The 26181-nt window shown below is 38.9% G+C and overlaps 4 protein-coding genes across 5 annotated transcripts in view; 3 read left to right on the top strand and 1 right to left on the bottom strand.

The window, feature by feature from the left end:
* Positions 1–4088: 4088 nt before the first annotated feature.
* On the top strand, positions 4089–7834 carry klhl23 (kelch-like family member 23). The gene is made up of 3 exons (XM_061724472.1): positions 4089–5333; positions 6217–6369; positions 6450–7834. The coding sequence occupies exons 1-3, from the start codon at positions 4103–4105 to the stop codon at positions 6761–6763; spliced, it is 1698 nt and encodes a 565-aa protein (XP_061580456.1). The 5' UTR covers positions 4089–4102; the 3' UTR covers positions 6764–7834.
* A 1788-nt stretch (positions 7835–9622) lies between these two features.
* On the top strand, positions 9623–17188 carry ssb (small RNA binding exonuclease protection factor La). The gene is made up of 12 exons (XM_061723541.1): positions 9623–9718; positions 12041–12107; positions 12191–12294; positions 14119–14293; positions 14557–14664; positions 14751–14854; positions 15485–15556; positions 15658–15700; positions 15792–15932; positions 16021–16207; positions 16378–16506; positions 16609–17188. Exons 2-12 carry the CDS (start codon positions 12048–12050, stop codon positions 16686–16688), a joined length of 1203 nt encoding a protein of 400 aa, XP_061579525.1. The 5' UTR covers positions 9623–9718; positions 12041–12047; the 3' UTR covers positions 16689–17188.
* Positions 16706–19584, bottom strand: mettl5 (methyltransferase 5, N6-adenosine). Its single transcript, XM_061723542.1, has 7 exons — positions 19362–19584; positions 19165–19279; positions 18882–19066; positions 17596–17678; positions 17362–17413; positions 17239–17288; positions 16706–16822 (listed from the first exon to the last, which is right to left on the bottom strand). The coding sequence occupies exons 1-7, from the start codon at positions 19459–19461 to the stop codon at positions 16781–16783; spliced, it is 627 nt and encodes a 208-aa protein (XP_061579526.1). The 5' UTR covers positions 19462–19584; the 3' UTR covers positions 16706–16780.
* Positions 19585–22620: 3036 nt separating this feature from the next.
* The window catches only part of ubr3 (ubiquitin protein ligase E3 component n-recognin 3), a 51138-nt gene continuing 47577 nt past the window's right edge, over positions 22621–26181 (top strand). For both annotated transcript variants that reach the window (XM_061723540.1, XM_061723539.1), the window contains exons 1-4: positions 22621–23078; positions 25039–25178; positions 25450–25602; positions 25816–25974. In XM_061723540.1, coding sequence (XP_061579524.1) covers positions 22645–23078; positions 25039–25178; positions 25450–25602; positions 25816–25974 — 886 coding nt within the window. In that variant the 5' untranslated portion in view covers positions 22621–22644. The remainder of the gene's footprint in view (positions 23079–25038; positions 25179–25449; positions 25603–25815; positions 25975–26181) is intronic.

Genomic DNA, 26181 nt, shown 5'->3' with positions numbered 1-26181 from the left:
GTGAGTGTCACAAACTAACTGGTCGTTACTTCAGCTTGCTGCTTAGAAAGGTGGTACAGGGGGTACGGCTGGGCCATGCGGCTCCTTTACAGGGCTGATATTAACCAGCATCATTAATAATTTCATGTGAAGCGGCGCTATCCTCTCTTGACTCTGAAAAGACATGATCCTACACCGAGTTGCCTTTTTCTACAAGGATCTGGGAGACAAACCAAGACTGAAAATACTCTAAGAGCCCAAATCAGTTCCAGTCATTTAAACGGATAAAAATGCCAGAAATAAATGATCAGAAAGAGGGTTCGTTATAAATCCAAAAGGGAAAAAAACCTATAATGTTGGTGCAGACCCGGTGTGAGGCCCTGCACTCGTCCTGCACTCTCGGTGCCACTCGATGGGCCAAACGTGCTCCCTGAACCATGGTCAACCTCATCAATATTTCTGAGGCTTGTGGAGGAGGGGGAGGGGAGAGAAACAGAAAAAGAAGACCTTGCTGCATTATTTAGAAAGTCCTTGTGATTGTTTGTTCCGGTGCTGGCCAACCCCCTCCCCTACCTTTGACCCAAATCCCCTATAATCTCCCATCTTTTTTTTGCTGACCTTCATTCTTTCCTCATTTTTGTCAGGATGAGAGATCAGCAGACACATACATATAAGCACGTAAACACCCTCATCAAGCCTTTATATAGTCATTGCATTTTTGTTATAAAAAAGAGAGGGAAGCAGACTAAACCAGCAGTTTAGTCTCAAAACAAAAACGTCATGACATCAACCTTGAGGGTGTTTATGAGGCACAGCAGTCCTGCTACAGTTTCTCATGTGAAACCAGGTGGCTTATCTTCCTGTTTGCCAGAACACATACCCACGCAGTACGTTATAAACTCGTACAGCCTCAACACTCCATATAAACCCGACCTTTATGTGTTAATTTGATCCTAAATCTAAATCAATCAGTCAAGCGTACTCTTTTTGAAGTGCTTTCCATGCGACTGAATATAGAACAAAGTGCTTTACAAAAAGAAACGATTAAAGAGACAGCACCCCGCCCTACCCCAGCTCAACCCAGTTATCCAAAATTGAAGTTAGACGATGTTTTAATGCTTCATTTTCCCTCAGTCATAAAATGATGATGCTATTTTTAAAGGGTTTGTCATCATGACGATCTCAAATTGTCAACGTTCTGGCCTCTCATCTTGTTGATGTTGTGCGGATGCTCTCAGGGGCATCAGGCAGCGAGAAGATCCCTGATTGAGGTCACAGGTCGCACAGCCACACATGAGGTCAAACATCAAACTCCAGAAATGGAGGAAAAATTGTGGGAAAAGCCAATATGGTAGGCCCTCTGCTTTTATGGTAGGACGGAAAAAAACATCAGGGTTTCAAGTGTTGTGATCTCCAAATCATAAATGTCACAAGAGAGACTTATTTAGAGAACTCTTTTTCTTATTTGCCAGAATACATTTATTTATCTAACCTCTAAATTCTCAGCTATGATCTGCCAAGTGGTGGGTTTTTATGTAGCTCAGGATTTAACAGAAATATAAAAAGATACCAGTATCATCTTATGGAGCACTGGCATGAAGCAATCGGGAGGATTTTTCAAGGTATTAAAAAACACTTTTTTTTTTGTTAATTTGTTTCATCTCAAACGGTTGCTGTTTCATATGATGGGTTTTATATTGATAATCATGGAAAAGAACATACTCCATTTTGGATTCTCAAGATACATTTTAATCAATTTCCCTTTAGGGATTAATAAAGTATTTTGAATTGAATAGCATGAATTGAATTCTACTAATTTTGTACTAAATTCATTATGAACCACCGGGTCTTACACAACTAAGATGGAGAACAACCCATGAGATATTACACTGGGTCATTATTTATTAAAAAGCCACTGCAGAAGTGTGGGGGAAAACTAGACACACTTACTTTTTTTGTCCTTTGTGTCCCATGCATGGAGGACTTAACCGACCCAATTTAAGAATAAATGCATACATTTCTAAATAAATGTTATAATTGTGAAATAAAATTATGTTTAAGCTTCCTTTTTTATCTCTTTTCTCTTTACTTTATGTTAACATCCCTGCTTATTCACTTTGCCATAGGATTTTCATTGTTACAGACTTTATAGCCTGCATTTTAATAGCCCTTTTGCTTTATGCATTACCAACTTTATTACTCACTGAAAGTTTAAATGATTAGTTACTTTCCTTAGAGTAATCACTCGGGAGATTTTTCTCCTGCATAACTATGGAGCACTGTACCATTAATCCTTGTCAGGATTAGGTAAAGCCTTTGGCCACACTGGAACACCAGAGTCAGAATGCCATGGCAACGACAAGGCTGCGGAAAATCATGAATGGGTCACTTCAGTCGCCTCTTCTCCTCCCGGTGCTGCTTTGAAGGCAAAGCTGATCGCATGCATTAGTAGTCAGAGAGCTGGGTTTAGGGTTTAGGGTCAGGGTTTAGGGTCAGGGTTAGGGTTAGGGTTGTTGTGACCGTGCGCCGTCCGTGAGCGCGTCACGAGACGCGTGGATGCAGGTTATATTTAGGTCTCCGGGAGAAGAGAGCGGAGCATGGCTGATTCATGAATGGTGGCTCGGCTTTGTCAAGGATCTGGACACTAGAGAGTAAAGAGGGGAAGGAAGAGGGGGGTGGTAACTCTGCACAAATACCAAAATAGGATCGAGCTGCCTGCGACAGTCCTGCGTGAGCTAAATTGAGATTGGTGTGTTTGGGAGAAGACAGAGGACACAGCGGAGCGTCTGTCCGATAAAGGACGCACCATTCATGGAAGCGGATCACAGGTACGCCCACCTTGACTTTACATTAAACATTGGAGTATTCCCTGTTTTTGTGTGTGTGAATAATCCTCCTTGCATCTGACATGTTTGCGACCTGTTATTTTTAATAAGTGCCTTCTACATTATTTGACTGAAGGCATTGTTATCCTGTCTGCATGTTTATTGGATGTGTTTCCTTATCATGTTCAGAATTATTTTATTATGTCTTTTTCCTTCTTTCTTATTTTCTTGGAAGACTATGCTGGCATGTGTTCTCATATGTACATGCAATTTTTTCATTTGTTTATTTATTTCCTATTTTGTTGATTTATATTTGTTTTCTTTTGATTTAGCTTTTTCTTAAATTATAGAGCAGGTATTTTTGCACAAATTTGTATTACTTGATGCATAAACATGTTGTAATGAAGAAATAATGTTAAAGGAGCTTGAGGCTGGATTGTGGCGGGATTTATGAAAAAAATCTGTATACATTTTAAGTTTTCTAGTAATAATGTCAGATGAAGCGTTCCAAACCCAAAAGAATGAGCCCTCTAGCGTATCTCTCCTTTGCCTTGAACAGGCTGTGTGCTGCAAAATGTGCTGCAATTCGGTCCCGAATTTCCCGCGCTGGGCTGCGGATGTGACGTCACATGACGCTGCATGTGCGTTCTCCCCGTTCTCCCGTGCCGGTGTTGTGCCAAAAAGTGATTGCCTGCCAGAATCTGATTTCTTCTTATTTCTGACCGCGGGAGCGCGCACAGCAGCCCGTTGAACGATAGCGCTAAAACGTCAGATTTTCACATTATGAAGCCCAAGAATGAGATCAAGTCATATTTAGGCAGAAACAACTTTTCATTAACTGTATTTGGCCTTCAATCATTTTTTTTTGCAGGTAAAAATGCCTATTTTGTGTTGTAATGGTCCTTTAAAAGAGTTAAAAGCAATCCTGTGAGCTCTAGTGTTTGTATTATGAAGCTCAAGAATGAGATCAAATCATATTTAGGTAAAGACAACCTTTCATTAACTGTATTTGGCCTTCAATCAATTTTTGGCAGGTGAAAAGACCCATTTTCAGGGGAGAAATCAGATTCTGGCAGGGAATCACTTTTTGGCACAACGGCTTCACTGTTGGCTGCAGTACCCCCGACGGCCGTCGTGGCGAAGGGTGGCGCTAGAGAGTCTCATTTCTTAAAAGGAGCCTCAAGCTCCTTTAATAAAAAAAATGTAAAAAAAAACAAAAAACATTGGAGTATTCCCATTACTGTTTTTGATTGTTCCTTTTTTATTTTTATTTTTTTTACAGTCCCAGGTAGCCTATCATGTCGCCCACAGCGAAAGAGATCTACACATATGACTTCTGCGATGGCGAGCACCCGGCAGAGCTCCTGGATGCGCTCCGGCATTTCTACGCGGCCGGCGTGTTTACCGACGTCACCCTGCAGTGTGGCGACTCCGGACAGGCGTTTCACTGCCACAAAGCCCTGCTGGCAGCCCGCAGCTCCTATTTCAAAGTCATGTTCACGGCTGACATGAGGGAGCGATCCAACAGGGTGATCAAGCTGAGCGGGGTGGACTGCGGGGTCCTGCGGGCTCTGCTGGATTACGTGTACAGCGCTCAGGTGCGCATCACCGAGAGCAACGTGCAGAGCCTGCTGGAGGCTGCAGACCTGCTGCAGTTCCTCACCGTCAAGCAGGCGTGCGAGGGCTTTCTCATCCGGCTCCTGGACGTGGACAACTGCCTGGGCATGCATGCATTCGCAGAGCTGCATCTGTGTCGGAGGCTGGAGAGGGAAGCCCGCAGGGTGATGCTGAGCAGGTTTACAGAGCTCACTGAGCAGGAGGAGTTTCTGGAGGTGGACTACGAGAAGCTGAGGTCAGTGCTGACCGCTCAGAGCCTCACCGTGCAAAGAGATGAAATACTGATAGATGCTGTTGTCAGGTGGGTGACCCATGACCCCGATGATCGTCTCCATCTCATTTTAGACTTACTGCACTCTATCCAACTGGACCTGGATGAGATTTACTTTAGATCTTCATTAGAAGTGCACAGACCTGATAAATACCTGATAAAAAAAGATGGGAAACTGAAATCTATAGTCATGCAAGCTTTAAGGACCAATGGCAAAGAGATATCCGCGAGTAGAAAAGTATCTTCCAGCATGTATATCATCGGAGGCTACTACTGGCACCCTCTTTGTGAGGTTCACATTTGGGATCCTATAAGCAACGCGTGGGCACAAGGAAAAGAGATGCCGGACCCTGGAAGAGAGAGCTACAGCATCAGTCTACTTGGAGCAAACATTTATGTCACCGGTGGCTACAGGACAAATACTGTTGAGGCCCTGGACACGGTTTCCATCTATGACTGTGACTATAATGAGTGGACTGAGGGCTGCCCCATGATCACCGCCAGGTACTACCACTGCTCAGTCGCTCTGCGTGGATGCATTTATGCCGTAGGAGGTTACAGAGGAGGAGCTCCTGAGCCAGAGACTGAATTTTATGACCCTTTGAAGAAGAGGTGGTTTCCAGTGGCCAAAATGATCCAAGGTATGCTCAAATATTCAGCTACTTTAAGTGATAAACCTAAGAGATTGAATTACTGTCAGAGAACAAAGAATAACTGATGGTTGGGAAATAAAACCCACACCATCTGTGTTAAAAAGCCAGAAGCCCAGAGCAGATTTGTAACCTTCCTTCTGCTGATGCTGAATCTCTTCAACATTTACCAAATGGTACTGAATTTTTAATTACTGATTGATGCCAGTCAAAATAAAGTTAATTTATGCAATTTATTGAAGGTTCCCTGTTGAGCTGCAATTTTTAGACAAAGAACTCAACAACTTTCTGTCTGAGCTGAATCCTCCCCGTGCTCTGTCTTCATTGGATGGAGTTTGCTCAGTTGTCATGGAGACGGTTCAGTTGTTATGACAACATCAAGGAGTTTGCACTTTGTCACATACCACATAATATCTAAAGTTCTCTGCTGTCGACCCCCGAAACAGAATCATTAAGGCCGTGTGAGGACAACCGAGCAAACTCCACCTGCTGATGAAGGTGATGTCATTAAACTGAGAGTACAGGTAGAAATCTGGACCTTGAGTTAAGGATTTTTTTTTCTCTCTCTCCTTTTGGTTTATCTTTTTGGCTTTGTAACCTGTGACCTTATTATTTTTGGTCTATTGTTCCACTCTCATCATTTACTGCAATTTTGGTAGCTTTTTCCAGCAAATAAAAGCTCTAAAACTGTATTCTGCTCCACTCTACCGTAATGCTTCATCACAGATTAACTGGCTGAACAGTTCAATCAAAGTTGTTGAATATGGCGAGAGGAAATGTAATCTTAAATAATGAAATCCAGCCAAAAAAAATCAGGTTTTTAAGTTGTAGATTTAAACTTGAGCAGGAGTTTTAATCTCTGTCTCCTTCGTAGGTGTTGGAAATGCCACAGCCTGTGTTATGGGAGACAAGATCTATGTGACTGGAGGTCACTATGGATACAGAGGAAGCTGTACTTATGAGAAAATCCAGGTGTACAGTCCAGATGTCAATGAGTGGGGTATCATTGCTATAAGCCCCAATCCAGGTGAGAGAAATAAAATAAGACACTCTAGTAGCGCTCATATGTTGAGAGGAGTTAACTAATTTGAAACCATCTGTCTCCAGAGTACGGTCTCTGTTCTGTGTCTCTGAACAACAAGCTGTATTTGGTGGGTGGACAGACGACGGTCGCAGACTGCTACGACATGGAGAAAGACGAATGGAGATCCATTTCAGTGATGAAGGAGAGGAGGATGGAGTGTGGGGCTGTGGTAATAAATGGTTGTATCTACGTGAGTGGGGGATACTCCTACTCAAAAGGAACTTATCTGCAAAGCATTGAGAAATATGACCCCGAGCTGGACTCATGGGAGATAGTGGGGACTCTTCCCAGCCCGACCAGATCACACGGATGCGTTTGTGTTCAAGTTGTCCAGTGACAAAACCTTTGTCACAAACATTTTGTTTGCTATACTTTTATGCCATATGAATCAAATGGTGGATTCACAACAGTGTGCACAGTTTTGTACCTTACACAGCACAATATGCGAAGCTGAACTTGTTACATTTCTTTTAGGGGGCTATTTGCCAAAATGTCAAACAAGCATTTTGCTTAAACCTCAGGGGTTGATGAGTATTGTATTTGATTGTTTTTAAACAGGCTGAAAGAAAAGGTTGGAGTGAGTGATAAGAACGTTTGAGTATTATGGATGGATGGGTTACACTTTAAATAAAAAAGCTGTACTGCTGTCATGTGACTTGATTAAATGAATACCACTTACATTTCATCATACCATACTTGAATTTATGCTTTTGTAAACTCTCAGTCATCCATCTCACGGTAACTCTCTAGGTGTTTCACCTTAGAATACGTTTTGGATGGAGTTTGACATGTCTTAAAAAACATAGAAGAATAATAGTCAAAAAATACCTAAAACCAGTCAAAGATTCAATTTTGTACCTTACACAGCACAATATGCGAAGCAGAACTTGTTACATTTCCTTTAGGGGGCTATTTGCCAAAATGTCAAACATGCATTTTGCTTAAAACTCAGGGGGTTCTTGGGCTGCACGGTGGCGCAGTGCATATACTGAGGTTACAGTCCTCCTGCAGTTGTTGCAGGTTCAAATCCCGGCCTGCACACCTTTGCTGCATGCCATCCCCATTCTCTCTCTCTACCCCTTTCCTGTCTGCAACTTGAATAAAAGGGTCACTAGAGCCCAAAAAAATCTTTAACAAAACTCAGGGGGTTCTTGATGAGTATTGTATTGTATTTGATTATTTTTAAACAGGCTGAAAAAAAAGGTTGGAGCGAGTGACAAGAATGTTTGAGTATTATGGATGGATGGGTTACAGTTTAAATAAAAAAGCTATACTGCTGTCGTGTGACTTGATTAAATGAATCCCACTTTCATTTCACATACCATACTTAAATTTATGCTGGTTTAAACTCCCACTCATCCATGTCATGGTAACTCCCTAGGTATTTCACCTTAGAATACGTTTTGGATGGAGGGTAATATGTCTTAAATAACAAAGAAAAATAATAGTAAAAAAATACCTAAAACAAGTCAAAGATTCAATTTGTACCATTTTGCGTTAACAAACATCAAACAGTCTTGTTAAACTTCCTGCGTCAGCTCAGGAAGTTGAACCTGCTACAGCAGCTGCTGCAGTCTGTTTTCTGCATTTCCATCACTGTCTGGTTCAGATCAGCCACCAAACTAGACAGGCACGACTGCAACGTCTGCAGAGAGGATAATTGGGACTAACCTCCCATCTATCCAGGACCTGTACCGGTCCAGGACCAGGAAACGGGCAGGTAACATCTCTGCAGACCCCTCACACCCAGGACACAGTCTGTTTGAACTCCTCACCTCTGGACGGCGCTACAGAGCTCTGTACGCCAAAACCTCCAGACTCAGAGACAGTTTCTTCCCCCAAGCTATGCTCTGATCAACTCTCATCACTCATAGAGTCTCAGAGTAATCAATCATTGTGTAATAATAATAATAATAATAATAATAATAATAATAATAATAATAATAATAATAATAATGATAATAATAATAATAATAATAATAATAATAATAATAACCTCAATCATATACTTTAACAATGCACCTTTCAATAACCATGTCTACCTCATACTGCTGCACCTTTCACTTTTTAAAAATTGTATATATGTCAATAAGAGCCATTTGTCTACTTACTGTACAGTGAGCGAAATAACCTGAGTCAAATTCCCTGTCTGGCATGTTCATACTTGGCCAATAAACCTGATTCTGATTCTGATATTGAAATTAAAAACACTCCCAATTGTATCTTTAAGCACTATGTTTTCTTAGAGGTGGCTGCATGAGCATGTTGGACTCCAGCACATCTCTACTTGGATTTTGAATAATACAGGAGTATATATTAAAGACTTCAGACAGGCTCACCAAAGTTGGGCAGAAGTGCTTGTTAGCAAGAGATGATGTGATATTAGACATGTTGCTGTGAAGGAGCACCTCTGCACCTAGAAGTGGTACTGCTGGCTCAGAGTTTCCATCCATGCTACCTGCTGAGAGTTTGTTACTTATCAGTATGTGACATCATTTGATTTGATTTGATTTGATTTATTTTATTTTTGTAGATGTAAAAAAAAAAGAAACAACACTTCATGAGAAATTTAAGAAAACAACAACAAAACAAATAATTTCATCCTTTAAAACTTGCTATCTTGATTTACATGTGCCAAAAAAGGAGTAGGAAGAAGTGTAAACTTATTTAGTCCTACCCCCATTCACTGATCATTTAACCTGTATTTATTAATATTCACACACTGTACTCACACTGCTAAGTAACAGTATTATTATTATTATTATTATTATTATTATCATTATTGTCATTATTATTATATATTGTAATTATACTCACACACATACTTATACATGCATACATACATACACATCATCACCAGTTGTTGCCAAAAACAATGACAAACACAACCCTGATGCAGTTTATTTTAGGTCTGTGTATAGACTGTAGACCTCATTGTCCTCCACCGCCCACCTACCTACACATATATTTTGGATTATTTGTGTCTGTCTGTTGTTGAAACTTGATTTAAAAAAAAACAATCTTAATACAATAATCTGTTTATTTTATGCATTTCCTGGGTCTCCAGAAAGCATCTATAGTCAACTTGTGTTATAAATACAATTGATTCTCATTCCGATTCTGATTGTATCACGGCACCACCTGCTGGCGGTTGTTGGTATTACACGCGCAGCGTTGCCTTTTTGGCCCTCGGTCATTTCCGTAACACGCACTTCTGCAACGTGCAGGTGGAGTAGAGTGGTGAAGGTTTTTGCTTTTTCAGGATTGAAAGTGTTTCCCTCAGAGACTGACCGTAAGTATGACACTTCAATACTCATGGAAGAAAAAGCTAAACTAAAACGTTTTTAAAAATGTTGCTTGCGTTACCAGGGAACAGTTTTATAATGTTAAAGAAGAAACGCGAGAAAATTCTGCAGCACGCTGGAACAGCATGCTGGAACGCCGGAACCATGCAGAATATAAAGTTAACTTTATGGAAAATATTAGCCACTGATAAAATAATCACCCCTCCGATGAAAACACGCCAGAAACGCTGTACTTGGCGTCACATTAGCCACAATTGGGTGGTTTGCTGTTAATGGACGAAGGAAGAGCAGAATTTAAGCTAAACTAGCACGCTGGTTAGCCACCTCAGGCTAGCAGTAACAGCAGCATGACTACAAAAATTAAAATTAAAACAGCTGAAGCCCAATAAAACACCTCAATAACCAGGTTCTGTTAGATTAACGTCACGTTTTAATGTTTTTTTTTATCTCCACCTTATCAAAATGTCCATAATATGTCCAGCCTCCTTTTTATTGCTGTTAAACTGTACATTTATTGTAGTATTACAAACTGCACTCTAATCCTACAGTAATTAAGATTTACAGAGAAATGTTATCCATCTCTTAACCAGTTTTAGTGGCATTCTGCTTGGTAGTGTTGACGTAATCCTCCAAACACACAACGACAGTAAAGCCTTAAAGCACTCAGGCTGGAGCCTCGCCTGGTCATCAGTCTCCATCCTGATGCAATGGTGTGAAATAAACCTGGACACCCCGCTGCTGTCTGGTCCTGGTGACTACCATGCACTCTTTTAGCACAGAAACACAATTAACTCGTCTCAATGTACTAGAAGTAAACGGGTAACTTAAGTTTAAACTACAGCTGATTGAAAGATTCTCATTGATAAGTCATTTCCCACTGTCAAAAAAAAAGAGGACATGGTCATGGATTTAATTTTGATACCAGTGCCACTGTTCATATCAGTCTTAAAGGGGACCTATTATGAAAAACAAGTTTTTTTCTTGCTTTAACATATATAAAGTGGTCTCCCCTCAGCCTGCCAACTCAGAGAAGGAGGAAAGCAACCAAATTCTACAGTGTCTGTACAGCCGCCCGGGTGAGCCGTCCAGTGTGATGTGGCTTCTACGAGCCGTTCAGATTCTGCTCCCGTCGTTACGTAACCAAAATGCTATTTACATAGGTTGGCCTCCGATGCGTGAAACCCCGCCCATAACTAACTCCGCCGGCCGGAGCTTCCGCCATTTTTTCGTAGCGGTGTATCGCATCATTCAGGCAGCCAATCAGCACATTGCCTCATTATCATAGCCTCCCCACCCACTCAGAATCCTTCATAGATAATGAGGTTAGAGAATGGGATGCTAAAGACATGGTTTAGAGGCTGCATTTCTAATTTATTTAGCAAAAACAATCAAAAGCTTGTTTTTAAGACATTCAAGGCGTGTTTAAAATAGGTATTAGATGCCATAATAGGTTCCCTTTAATTATCTGGAGGCTCTTGTTCATTACTTTCCACCTAGCCCTGTTTAGGTTGAAGTGGTAGGTGCCTGAGCAAAGAGGGACTCTCTTCGTGGCCATCTCCTCCACCTCATTTGGGAGGATACCTTGGTGTTCCTTAGTTAGCTGAGAAATTACATCTCTTCAGTGTGCCCTGAGTGTCTGAGCCCTCTGCTCGGTTTGGACATGTCTGAAACGCCTATCCAGACGCCCAAACCACCGTAGCTGGTTCCTCTCACTGTAGGGGAGCAATGACTACTGTGAGTTGTGCCAGAATGGTGGAAATTCTCATCCTATGTCTATGGGAGAGTCCAGCCACCCTGTGGATGAAACTAATTTCAACCACTTATGTCTGTAATCTAATTCTCACGGTTACTATATAGAGTTCATGACAGGAATGTATATCAAGCGGTAAACCGAGAGCCGTTCCTTTTGGCTCAGCTTTCCCTCTATCGCGACAAATCAGTACAGTCTGCATCACTGCAGATGCTGCACTGATCCACCCGTCAATAATATCCCGCTCTCGTCTTCCCTCACTCAGGAACAAGACACTGGGATACTCAAACTCCTCTTGAGGCAGCACCTCACCTCAAACTCAGACATTTAAGTCACAATTTGTATATATGTTTTCACACTTAAATACAGAGTTGGAAAGGATTTTTAATTTAACAGTGTGTTTTTAATGATGATTTTGCATAATCCTCAATAGGGTTATGAATGATAATCTACTTTAATTCTGTGGTGTACAATGAAACAATTTTATTCCTGAGATCTCCCAAGAAGACATTTTTTTTGAGTGCCATGTTTTTGACCTACGTTATTTGGTTCTATCCAGAGCAACCATGGCAGAAAAAAAAGAAGAGATGACTCCAGTTGAGATGAAAGTGGTGCGACAGATAGAGGTAATTGTGATTTAAAATAAACTCCTTTGATCTATTATGAATTCTTGAATGTGGTGTAAAAATAATTTTTCATCCCTGACTAGTATTACTTTGGGGATCACAACCTCCCAAGAGACAAGTTTCTGAAAGAGCAGTTGCAGCTGGATGATGGCTGGGTACCGCTGGAGACGATGCTTAAATTCAACAGGTTTGTTGTATTTCCCTCAGTGAAACAATTATTTATTATATTTTAACCTTATTTCTGTCCTTTTGCGTGGAGTTTGTTGTGGAGTTTCATTGTATTTTAATCAATAAGTGTGTGATATGAGTGTATTATTGTGGAAATGGTGTGAAAGGGACATGACATTGTCTGGATCTCATCAGTAAATGATTATCTCAAATTCTGAAGCGGTAATAATAATGTCAGATAAAGATCAACCAGTTTAAAAAACAAATGTATAACAATCTATGTGAAAGTATTTGTAAGGGAGAAGAGGTTGTGAGATGGAGCAAGAACAGGGACAGATGGCTGCTCATTGTTTGATTAGTGATAGAAAGGATCGGAGGAGCAAATGAAGGTGTGTTATCTGTGAAGTGCATTTATTACAAGCAAGTACATTTTTATGCAGTAGGACTAATTTTGTCAAATGGAAAAAGCGGGCTGAAGAATTTGGAGCATAATGGAAATAAGAGCCATAAATGTTAGACTTGTTCCATTTTTTTATGTAATCTGCCAATAAAGACAATCCATAGGAAAAATATATATTTTAAAAGCAACTTGATTGCATACATACCAGATTACTGGTTATTAATTTGCCAGGTTTGTGCAAACAAATAAGTCAGTAAAAAAAAAAATTGAATAAATATAAAATAAATGAAGACAGAACCAATATTTACAGACAAGGAGATATTGAACGAAGACCTGTCTCTGTGACGTGTAGTTTGGTGCACACACTCTCATAATGGAACCTCTAACTGTCCTAAGAGTTTGCCAAAATACCAAACTATCATCCTTGCATACTTGAAACCGCAGACGAGAAGAAATACCACTGGGAAATTATAACGGTATTACAGTATATAATCTTACACAGCGTGCAAAAATATACTGGTATAAATTAATATACTGATATATCCTAGGGAGGGAGGGTGGACAGGAGCTGTTTCATCCAAAAATGTATAGCCAAAAGATTAATTAAGTCACCCCAGACCATGTCTGAACCTTGTCATGGTCTGAGAAGGGGAAAAAAAGCTACTTTTTAGCCTTAATTGTAAAAGGTATGTTTGGCACAGCCAACGTAGAGCATCAGCCAAGGATCAGACATTAAAGCATGGTGGGGGTAGCATTATGGTTCGGGGCTGCTTCTCTTCAGATGGGTCAGGCTCACGTGAAAATGGATGGAGAAAATGAATAATTCTAAATACCCAGATATTTTGATGCAAAAGCTTTTATCAACTTTCAAAAAGATGAAATAATTAAGTGATTTCACATTCCAACATGACAATGACCCAAAGCACACATCCCAAGTCCAACAGGACATGGGTTCAGAGAAGGAAAATCAAATTCCTGGACTGGCACAGCCAAGACCTCAATCCCATCAAAAAACCTACCGAATTATCTAAAAAGAGGAGATCCCCCTCATTGTTTGAAGGAACTGAAACTGTTTTGCAAAGAGAAGTGGGATATGATTCCAAAGTCTAGTCGTATGAAGTTAATGGAGGCTTGTTTGCAAAGGTGTGATGCTGTAACAGACATTTAAGCCTTCCACAATTATTAGTGGAATGTTCAGATTTATGCACTCAAGCTATGGTTATTTTTTTATTAAATTCACAATATTCCCAAACAATTAGACATTTCTTTACTCATTAGTTTGACATTTATCTGTCTGTATGTTTAAAGGGCAGTCATACTTTCTAGTTGTGTGTTTGTATGTACACTGCATTGCTGTGTTCATGAAGGTGAAATAATTAAACAATGTTGCCATAGGCAGATTTTTTGTATAATTGTTTTGAATTCTTTGTGTTCTTCTCCTAGACTGAAGTCTCTGACTAAAGAGAGCAGCGTCATAGTTGCAGCTCTGCAGAAATCAAAGAATGGCCTCTTGGAAATCAGTGAAGACAAGACCAAAGTCAGAAGGTCTCTGGAGAAACCTCTACCAGAAGTGAACGATGAATACAAAGACGCACTTAAACACAGATCTGTGTACATTGTAAGTTTATAAATTGGTGACGCTTTTTGTTTAATTCTACATTAAAGCTATTTTAAAATTCATCTAGCATACGAATATGGAACTTCTGAAGTTCAATGCAGCAGGCTGTGGGAAACAAAACACATACAACAAATCTGAATTAACAGAAATATTTTGTTGCATTTTTGTTAAGCGTATTGTATTCTCATTGCAAATGTCCATATTTTTTTAAATCTCCATTGCCGAACTGAACATGATTCCCCCCAACCATCCCACCCTTTTAGAAAGGTTTTCCCCTTCAAACATCTCTGGATGAGGTTCAGGAGTGGCTGAATGCGAAAGGTGACGTAGAAAACATTCAGATGAGGAGAAACCTGCAAAAGCAGTTTAAGGTAAGAGTACAAGACATTCTACATTAATGTTTTTCTTTTGAATGTTGGTATTGCCTTTTTTCAAATACTGTAATTTCTCTCTGCAGGGATCTGTGTTTATCTGTTTCAACACCGAAGAGGCATCAAAGAAGTTCCTGGAACGTTCAGACACAAAAACATTCAAAGACAACGAGATGCTGGTGCTATCAAGGTAAGCTTTACTGCTTCTTGGTATTTTTTTGGTGCAAGATTATACGCTGATTTTAATCAGGATTTGACTCTAAAACTATGCTGATTTAGAGAAAAAACAAACTTACCGTGAGACTTTTATCCTGTTGACTTTGTAGCCAAGCTGGTTGCATAATTTAGAATGTATTTGCCCGTGTAATCTCTACAGTCTTAGTTTCATGAACAGTAATTGGGATTATATACAATTAGTTGTAAAATATTGTTCAACAAACCCTTAACACATTTGGATTTTCTAATTGAAATAGATATTTTATATTTAAATTCATAATTGTCGGCATCAATTCAAACTAACCACATATGTTAAAAAGCAAAACGCCTATGTTTAAGAAGTTTTTTTTTTTTTTTTTTTTTTATTTAAGCTGATTTGACTTAAATGTAGGAGGAACAAATTTCTACCTAAATACCATGGCCTGTATATGACCGATTCAGTGCCCTTGTTTTTAATTATTAAACTTGAATTGTCTAAATGTATATATTCATCTGAATATTGTAAATTCGGGGTTACCTGCAGAGTTCAACCTATGAACTTAATGGTTTTGCAAACTGCTCATATTTTCTTTGTTATAATTATCTAAGTACCACTTTATTTCAGGGAAGACTACCACACAAAGAAAGCGGAAGAGAGGAAACAGTTCAAAGCTGAGACGAAAGCAAAAGCTAAACAGTAAGTACACAATATGAAGCATACTACCCTGAAAAAGCATAAATAGTAGCCTACATTTTATGAAAAATCCCTGACCCACATTCACCCAAACACATTTATAGGGAAAAGCACGACCAGCAGAAACAGGTGGAAGAAAAAGAAATGGTAAGATCACAAAATGCTTACAAGTTATGACGTTTTTTTTGCTGGGCTGGACTTGATGTAGTCTGACATTAACGTTCATTTGTATTTTAAGGGTCTACTCTTGGAGGAACAGACGGGTTGCCTATTGAAGTTTTCTGGAGAGCTTGAGGATGTTTCAAGAGAGGACTTCCATGATCTGTTCTCTGGGCATGGGAAGATAAAATGGGTTGACTTTACACGAGGAGCCAAAGAGGTAGTTACCTTTTTTACAAAATAAACCTGAAAAGGAGAGCAGACTGGTTAAACCTTTTTTATTTTTTTGTATGATTCTACTCAACAAGGGCACCCTTCTTTTTGATGGGAATGCTAAAGAAGCCTTTGAAAAGGCCAAAGAGTCAAACGGAGGGGAACTGAAAGTGAAGGACAACACTGTTACATGGCAGCTACTTGAAGGAGATGAAGAGAAAGAAGTGCTGAAGAAGATTATCGAAGCTCAACAAGAGTCATACAGCAGGTCCAGAGGCAGAGGTAAGTTCTTGAGCAGTACTTGATCTTCATTTAGTTGTGCACAATACTGTATTTGATGCTTTTTTTTTTACTGAAAAACATTTTTGATCAATTGCTATTAAAATAGCAACATGTTTCTATAAAACTTATATCATGACTTGGCAATGCTGAACGTTGTCTGGCTCTACAAGGTGGAAGAGGACGATCAGGTGGCAGAGGAAGAGGGGGCCGAAGGGGAAGAGGTGGCAGAGATCACGGCAGAGATCAGGGCAGAACTAATTTCCAAGGAAAAAGGACAAAGTTTGATAGTGATGATGAGGGTGAGTGTGTAACACCATTCTTGGTTTCACATTTTTATTTCAGAGCAGGATGTACGTAATATGTGACGTACTGAATTATTTTATTTTGTGCTTTTGTTCCAGCTCCTGCAGCTCCAAAGAGAGAACTAGAAGATGCAGATGGCCCTGCCGCAAAAGTTGCCAAAACCGAAAATGGATCTTAATGAGGAGATCACACTCGGAATATTTTTTTTGTTAAGATTTATTATGAACAGTGACAAAATAAAGGCAACATGAATCCATTCCAGTGAAAGCTTCAGGCTTTGGAGAAGCGTATAAAGTCCACCTGGATGTCAACCTAGAGAAACATTTGCAAAACTTGGAATCAGTTTTCAGCCTGTTAAGTCTCTGTATGTTGCACCTCCGTATTATTTGTGTAATTATGAACCTATATCCCTTCTTTTTGAAGACATTTTTGATTTTAGTACATTTCCATATTATCCTGCGTTTGACGGTAATTTTATTTTAGCAGAATATTTTAGTTTGTTTTTTAAACCAAGACCCGTGTGACATCTACAACCTGTTTGCCAAATGTTTTCTGTAGGTTTTTTGTTTTGTTTTTTGTGGTTCTAGACTTCCTACATCATTGAATCAGGAGAATGCTTGGTTATATTTTTTAAGTTTGCATATGTGAATAACAAATAAAATGTTTGTAGAAAGAGAATCAAGAATGGATCTGATGGAAAATGTGTTTCAAACAGTTACTGCACTCACTGATTTCTTTTTGTGAAACTTGTATGATGCTGGCAAGTCATATCGTAGCTCTGTAACAAAAGGATACAGCGTTTGTTCAGTTTCTTTTATTGTAGGACAGATGTAACTCTGGACTTTACGAACCTGCCAGAACTTCCATCTTTACTCCCCAGTCGGTAGCCTTCTTTTGTATGTGCTGTAATCAGATAAATAGTGTCAAGCATTACAGTTTTATATCAGACATGAATACATAAGGCAACTTCAGGTTTAACTTGACTGGGGAAAGAAAAACAAAGAGTCCCTTTCTGTTTGGTTTGGCCATTAAGTCAGAAACATGCTCCTGTCAATTCAAAATGAATGTGGTGCTGCTTAATTTACCTCTCGTGTTGCTGTTTTATGAAGCGAGTACACAGCTGTCTCTGCCATCGTTAAAGCTGCTCGAAGGAACTTCATGTCCATGCCTTGAATGAGAAATAAAGTAATGGTTAAAAAAAAATGAACATTGAAGTGATCTTGCAGTTTATTACTGAACAGCTTGACAAAATACATTCACACTGTCCTCTGGAAGCCTCAACTTTCTTCCAAAACAGTTTAATGATCATGTTTTGACAAAGTATACAACTTATGGATTTTTTTCTTTTCAATATTTGAATGAACAGATGTTTGCGTTATGGTGCTTTGAGAAGCTAGTTTGCATAAGGGTGTAGCAGCCTTTCACAAAGTGGATTCATCTGAAAAGAATATGTTCCTTGTGTTCTTTCTGTATATTTCCCAATATAAGTGGCAGAGAATGTAAATCTATTAGTTTTGTGCAAAAGCAACATTCAAACGTTTATCCGAGTTACATGAAGTTATCTTAAATGCTATACCCAGTACTCGAGTTGTAAAACAAAATCAGGGGGGATGGTGGATTTTATCATATGGGGACAGATAATTTGTGCTGAATACAAATAATATAATATATTACAAATGATAGCACTGACCAAAACACCTGCATAAATACTGCAGGAATGACACAGCAGCAGTTAAATGCAGCCTTCTGTAAGCTTTAAATATCAACTGGACAAAAATAAACAGTTTTCTGAACTTATCAATATGACTCTGTCCTTCACAGGATAAGTAAAATGGATCACTGCAAAAACTCAAAATCTTAACAAGAGTATTTGTCTTATTTCTAGTTAAAATGTCTCATTTTAGTAAAAAAAATCTCATTATACTTAAAACAAGACTCATCACTGGAAAAAACAACAATTTTCACCTGTTTCAAGTAGATTTTCACTTAAAATAGGTAGAAAAATCTGCCAGTGGAACAAGATTTTTTTTGCTAAATCTTGTCCCACTGGCAGATTTTCCTACTTATTTTAAGTGAAAATCTACTTGAAACAGGTGAAAATGGTCATATAAGTTATTTTTCTGGTGTTATTTTTCTGGTAATGACTGTTGAAATAGCAGTAATACCACATTCATTGATGAAATGACATAAGGGATGGAAAGGGGGGATGATTTTGACCGTTTTTATTTCAGGGGGGATGCCATCCCCCCTCAACTCGAGTACTGGCAAGTGTTTAATCCCCAGCCCAAATGTATAAAAAGAGTTGTCAGGTAATTGAACGTCATAAAGCAATGTTCACAACCAAGCAAAGAAAGAATGTAAAATTACTCACCTTGGTTGTGCTTTGTACCAAACGGAGGATTCATTATTACAGTGTCAAACTTTTTGGCATAAACGTCGGATTCTAGGGAACGCAGGTCACACTGGACCAGGTCCACATTAGAGATCTCAAACTCCTCTACGTTTCTTCTGAATATGTCCAGTGCGTCTTCATCAATATCAAAGCCCACGCACAAGCTGTACGCGAGAGAGCAAATATACAGATGTTTAAAAGAAAAAAGGAAACGAATCAAACGATAAATAAACATATCGCAGAAGAGTCCCGAGCTTCTCACCCTGCGTCGAGCATCGCAGCTCCGATGCTGAGGACTCCACAACCACATCCCAAATCTGCCACCAGTCTACCCTCGATATCATCAAACGTATTGTGGATTGTATAAAGCATGCATGCTGTGGAAAAAATGACATAAAGTTGAAAAAAGAAAGAAAAACATGCACTATAAGTAATTATATGCTAGGGAGGGAGTCTCACCAGCGATGTGAGGACTGGTTGGATATTGCTCCAGAAGGATTTTCGGCTCTTCAAATGTGTCCACTTGCTGTAAGCAGCTTTCTAATTCTTTGAGCTTCATTGCAAGTGATTGTGACGCGATACTTGGGCACAAATACACTAAACTGTGATACTCAATCAACTTGAGTCTTTTGAATATCAGCCATCATTTTCAGCATGTGGGCTTCCGCAATGTTGTGTGCATCAATCAAAATAATCCGACTCTGACCACGGGGCTGTTGAGAAGCGTTCCTAAGTCTAAAAGTCTAAAATGATCTAAAAATAACCGAGCATTCCACTGAGTGATTTTAAGTCCAGAATGATTGCACTTGAGACAGCATCTCTGATTTATAACTGTTTTAAATGATTTCCATGTTTTGTTTCATTTGATTTTATGTGATTTTAATATTTCACATCACACCTCTGTAAATTTTAATATCTGAAATCTTGTGCTGCCTCTTGGCCAGGACACCCTTGCAAAAGAGATTTTTAATCTCAATGGGTTTCTTTTCCTGGTTAAATAAAGGTTAAATAAAATGAAAAAAGTGAATTATTTTTCCTTCTGGATTTCTTTTTTTTCACGATTTTTCAAAAATATTTCTTACGTTTAGTTTGAAATAGATGCACTGCCTTACAAATCTCAAAATGATTGCTTACAAAATTATTTATCGAAATAAGAATTTTTAAATTGCTGAAATATCGTGTTTAAAGACGTAAATGATGAACCTGCAAGTAGTATATAATCGCTATTTACAAAACATCAAAGAACGCAAATTCCATCATCAAAATTTGATCAATATTTTTTTTCATTTATCTTAATAAACAATTACTCTACTAAAATACATATCGACAGGTAGTCAATAAATAAATAAATGAATATCCATGTTTCTTGAGAACAGTTATTGATAATTAGAGCAGATGGGGCTTTATGATTTATTTGCAACTAACGAAGGCTTAGGACAAAGCCTTTTTAGTGATTTCGAACTGATATTAAATACACTTGTACCTTATACCAAACATTTGTTTTATCAATCTACATTAAATTATTTGGGTAGACGTAAAAAATGATATCAATAGCAAAATTGGAAAAGCAATTCAGCTGAAAGAAAATTACATTTGTATTTGCTTTGAGGACGTAAAGAAAGAAAAGGTTTATCTTTTTAGAACGACTTATTCCATTGTTAGGCATAATCCAAATTCATTAAAAATATATAATTATTTGCGAAAAATGACCAAACATAAATTGACCATAGACATATGTACATAGACGTCTCATCGACCGCTGCTGCCTATTGGCTCTGACGAGCCGTGCGGCCGCCATCTTGGAGCGGGCACCCGCTCCACTCACTGTCATCTCTCTGGCTGGCGCAATTAGCGCATTTAATCAGTCATAACTCGCAGAATACAAACATTTTTTCCTTTTTTTTTCTGCAAACATTTATTTTCTGCAAACGTCATACATCTACAACAGACTATCTTCCACTGGCATAACTGACACACCCCTAGACTGGTTCCACTCCTATCTCTCTGGCCGTACACAGTTCATCCAGCTGAAATCCTTCACTTCCCATCCATCCCCCCTCTCCTACGGTGTCCCCCAGGGCTCTGTCCTTGGCCCTATCCTCTTTACCATTTATCTCCTCCCACTTGGTCAAATCTTCCATAAATCCAACATCCACTTCCACTGCTATGCGGACGACACCCAGCTCTACGTCTCCTCCAAACCCACTTTCACCTTCCCACCCTCCTTCCTCTGTGCCTGTTTGCAGGAAATCAAATCATGGTTTTCCTCCAATTTCTTCAAGTTAAACAGTGACAAAACTGAGGTACTCCTCATTGGCTCTAGGTCCACTCTCACTTAATATCCCAGTTTCACCCTTACCATAGACAACTCCTCGGTCTCCCCCTTCCCTCAGGTCAAGAGTCTGGGTGTCGTCCATGACAGCACCCTATCTTTCCACTCCCACATCAACAACACCATCCGGTCCACCTATTTCCATCTCCGTAACATCAACCGCCTCCGCCCTTCACTCACTCCCAACAGCGCCGCAATCCTGGTACACTCCCTTGTCACCTCCCGCCTGGATTACTGCAACTCCCTTCAACTGGTCCAGAACACTGCAGCCCACACCATCACCAGAACACCTTCCTAAGTCACATCACTCCCGTTCTATACCAACTCCACTGGCTCCCCATCAAACACCGGATCAACTTCAAAATCCTCCTCCATACATTTAAGGCCATCCACAACCTCGCTCCCCCATACCTCTCTGACCTCCTTCACATCAATGTCCCCACCCGGTCTCTCAGGTCTGCTTCTTCCATCACCCTCACCGTCCCCCAGTCTGTCTGTCCACCATGGGGTCTAGAGCTTTCAGCCACTCTGCGTCCCATCTCTGGAACTCCCTCCCCCCTGACCTCAGGAACACTGACTCCTTCTCCCGTTTCAAGTCCTTCCTCAAAACCCACATCTTCAGACTGGCATATGAGACCTGATGTTGCCCCTGTTTGTGGCTGCTCTGCTACGGGTTCTGTGCAGTCTGTTTACATTTTATGAGTCTGTCTTAATTATTTTATCGATTTTATTTGATGTTGTTCGGCGACCTTGAGTGCCATGAAAGGCGCCCTATAAATAAAGTGTATTATTATTATTATTATTATTATTATTATTATTATTATCTAGGCATGATACCAGACACATGTATCGGCATATTTTAATAATCATAGTAAGTATATATATATATATATACATAATATATATATATATATATATATATATATATATATATATATATATATATATATATATATATATATATATATATATATATATATATTATTGATGGCTGGCTGGCTGTGGTTAACCAATAAGCCCGGAAAATCATAATGTATCATAATGCAGGCAGCTTCAACACAACTGACGCATATTTGTGAATGAATATATATATATATATGGAGATGTTTATGAATATATATATATATATATATATATATATATATATATATATATATATATATATATATATATATATATATATATATATATATATATATATTCATAAACATCTCCATATAATATATACACAGGTATATATATATATATATATATATATATATATATATATATATATATATATATATATATATGGATATACCTGTATGTCTATGAAATTGACAGCCATTAAACACCACGTAGTATCGCGAGAATCCTCGAGACCATGGACAGGACAACCAAAATAAAATCGTGGACAACAAGCCAGAGTGCATGATGGCGGCGTCGCTGCTGCGCCGGGACAAGAGAGCTGCTGCCGCCCACCTGAAGGCAGACCTAACCCGCACCGACAACAGCTCCGGGCTGCGGCAGCTCCACGAGCTGCTCGACGTGGTCCTGAACCCCGAGAAGACAGCGGCGGACACGGAGGCGCTCGACTGGTGCAAATATCTGCTCGCAGGGGGCGAGTGTTTCGAGGAGTTTTACAAAACCGTGCGCTCCTATGACAACGCCACTCTGTGCGGCTTGGTGTGGACGGCCAATTTCGTGGCGTATCGATGCCGGACCTGCGGCATCTCGCCGTGCATGTCATTGTGCGCCGAGTGTTTTAATCATGGAGACCACGCAGGCCACGACTTCAACATGTTCCGGAGCCAGGCCGGCGGGGCCTGCGACTGCGGGGACGGGAATGTCATGCGAGAGAGCGGGTGAGTCTCCGGCAGGGATCGGCCGGACAGCCGGTCCTGGAAAGGAACTGGGGAAATGGCCATTTAACGTCGTCCCTAAATCGACGCAGAGCCTACGACGTAGGGTACGCGGCGACGCGCACCGTACGGTACCCTACGCCGTAGGCTCTGCGTTTGTGTAACGCGGAACCATAAATCAGCCTTTAGTTTCTATGCACATATCTCTGTTATTCGCTTAGGTGTGATTTGTAGTGAACCTCAACTGTTCAGGACTGTCTCAGAAAATTAGAATATTGTGATAAAGTCCTTTATTTTCTGTAATGCAAAAATGTCATACATTCTGGATTCATTACAAATCAACTGAAATATTGCAGAATCAACATCAATACTGCTGATCAACTTTATATAAAACATCTGATATAGTTTTTTTTTACTAAGTCATGCATGGACATATTTTTATTTTTCAACTTCAATATTTTGCTAAAGCACTTTCTCAAAAATAAAAATGTGTGTTTCAGTTTATAGGCGTGGAAAAAAAAGAAAAAAATAGAGTCAAGATACAAAGTCAAAAAAATATCTTGTATCCAGGACTGTCTCAGAAAATTAGAATATTGTGATCAAGATCTTTATTTTCTGTAATGCAATTTAAAAAAAAAAAAAACAAACAAAAATGTCATACATTCTGGATTCATTACAAATCAACTGAAATATTGCAAGCCTTTTATTATTTTAATATTGCTGATTATGGCTTACAGTTTAAGATTAAGATTCCCAGAATATTCTAATTTTTTGAGATAGGATATTTGAGTTTTCTTAAGCTGTAAGCCATGATCAGCAATATTAAAATAATAAAAGGCTTGCAATATTTCAGTTGATTTGTAATGAATCCAGAATGTATGACATTTTTGCATTACAGAAAATAAAGGACTTTACCACAATATTCTAATTTTCTGAGACAGTCCTGTATACTAGATATTTGTTTGACTCTGTATCTTAACTCTATTTTTTCTTTTTTTTCCCACGCCTATAAACTGAAATACACATTTTTACTATTGAGAAAGTGCTTTAGCAAAATATTGAAGTTGAAAAATAAAAATATGTCCATGCATGACTTGGTAAAAAAACTATATCAGATGTCCTATATAAAGTTGATCCGCAGTATTGATGTTGATACTGATTAGTAGTTAAATAGTATGAGATTGTCACTATAAAGCAGATCAATTTGCCTATGTAAATTTAGAAGATGGCCTTTTTAAATGGTAAAGATTTGGGATGTCTTTGAAGTGACTCTCCTGTTGACTGATTTGTTACACTGTTAGGCAATGTGAGGAAGAAATATTTAAGTTGTTATGGAGGGGAAGGGATTTGTGGATCATATTATGTGTCGAGAAATGTAATCGGTTCATTTTGATAATTAATCGAAACCGGCAAATGCTTTTTTCCTCTTCATTTCATGACACCGTATGATTTAGATCAGTGGCAGTATGATGTCAGTGCAGGACTTATTATATTAAATCCAACAAATTGCCTCTTCTGTGTTATTCAGCTATATTTTTTGATTGGACTCTAAACCAGATCTGTTAACTGTCAGCAATTCTGTGGCACTTCGCTTTTCTGAAGACACTAATCTGAATAGATGCTTATTAGGTTACAACTGTTGAAATATAAGAATTTTTAGCCCTATTAAATAAATATCTGGTGCCACAAACTTAGCTGAAAGGGGTAAAGATGAAAATATTACTTCTGCAACACAATAGCTGTATCTTTACAAGTTTACAAGAGAGGAATAATACAAATAAAATACACTGAAGCCAATCCTTCGATTTCAGAATTGGCAAAATTGCTGAAGAGCTTTTATCCTAATTGTGTTGTCTGTACATCACTGACACAGAAGTGTAAATATGAAAGAGTGGAATACAAGAATGTCTGCTGTGATGATATTTTGTTTAATTTTTACAATTTTTTTTTTTTTTCATGCCAGGTTTTGCTTGCGGCATCGGTTGAAAACTGGTGAAAATGTCCCCTCAATACCACGAGATCTTCTCTTGATGTCTGAGATGGTTCTTCCTCGCTTTATTCTGTGTATCATACAGTATCTGAGAGATGGATATGTTGAACCAGGTAAAAACAATCATGAAACATGATTTTAAACTTAAAATTATGAAAAAAACATGTTTTTAATTATCAAGTACTGTAGCATTTAAAGTTAGAAACTATATGCTTTCATTTACTCTGTATTTTACTTTTATACACTAGATCTCCAATTGAATATATGTTACAAACAGAATATGCTGTTCATAACTAATATTGATGTTACACAACTGTTTGCATTTAAAATTACATCCACAATGAACTGAGTCTCATGACTTGTTTGGTTATCTTGTTTTACCAGACACCTCAACTGACAGAGATCTACAAAAGGTCCTGCAACAACTGGAACCTCATATCTCCTTCCTGGAGGAGCTCACAAAGATGGGGGGAGCAATGCGGACTGTGCTGACAAAAATCTTGACCAATCAGCAAACGTTCAAGGAGTTGAGCATGGGTAATATTTCCTTCTAGAGATAATAATCTAGAGAGAAACAACATTTCCATGCCACATTTGTCAATGTATTAAACCACAGAAGAACAAAAAAAGCATGCATCCATTTTTCTTTTTATTATATTGTAATAAAGCTTACTCCCTTTTTTTTTTTTTTTTTTTTTTTTATATCTCACCTTTATGTAATGCACGTTCCATTTCCTTTCACTGCTACAGGCCAAGAAGAGAATTTGTATGCTAAAAAGAACTATGAAAAGTATTTGTCAGCGTTGAAGAATTCAGGTCTGGTGTCTGTGGAGGAGAAAGTTCAGGGTGCTACTGCTGGTGATGTCACTGTTGGAGCTGAAGGAGGAGCAGGAGCGATTGGTCTGCTAGGTAGGATTACAATTACATATTTTTGTATTATGCAAATTACTGTGTTTTTCTATTGATATTGAATTGTTGTGTACAGAGTATTATCTCACAGTCCTTGACACTTGTGCCACTGTGGCACAATTCTGTATAGACAGGGGTTCTGACACATCCAACTTTTCTGCAAAAATAGAAGGAAAATTATATAATATTACTGAAGCCCAGGCTGCT

This window comes from Cololabis saira, chromosome 6 (genome assembly GCF_033807715.1).
Source record: "Cololabis saira isolate AMF1-May2022 chromosome 6, fColSai1.1, whole genome shotgun sequence".
In the NCBI taxonomy this organism is placed as follows: domain Eukaryota; kingdom Metazoa; phylum Chordata; class Actinopteri; order Beloniformes; family Belonidae; genus Cololabis; species Cololabis saira.
This window is presented reverse-complemented; position numbering and strand designations above follow the sequence as displayed.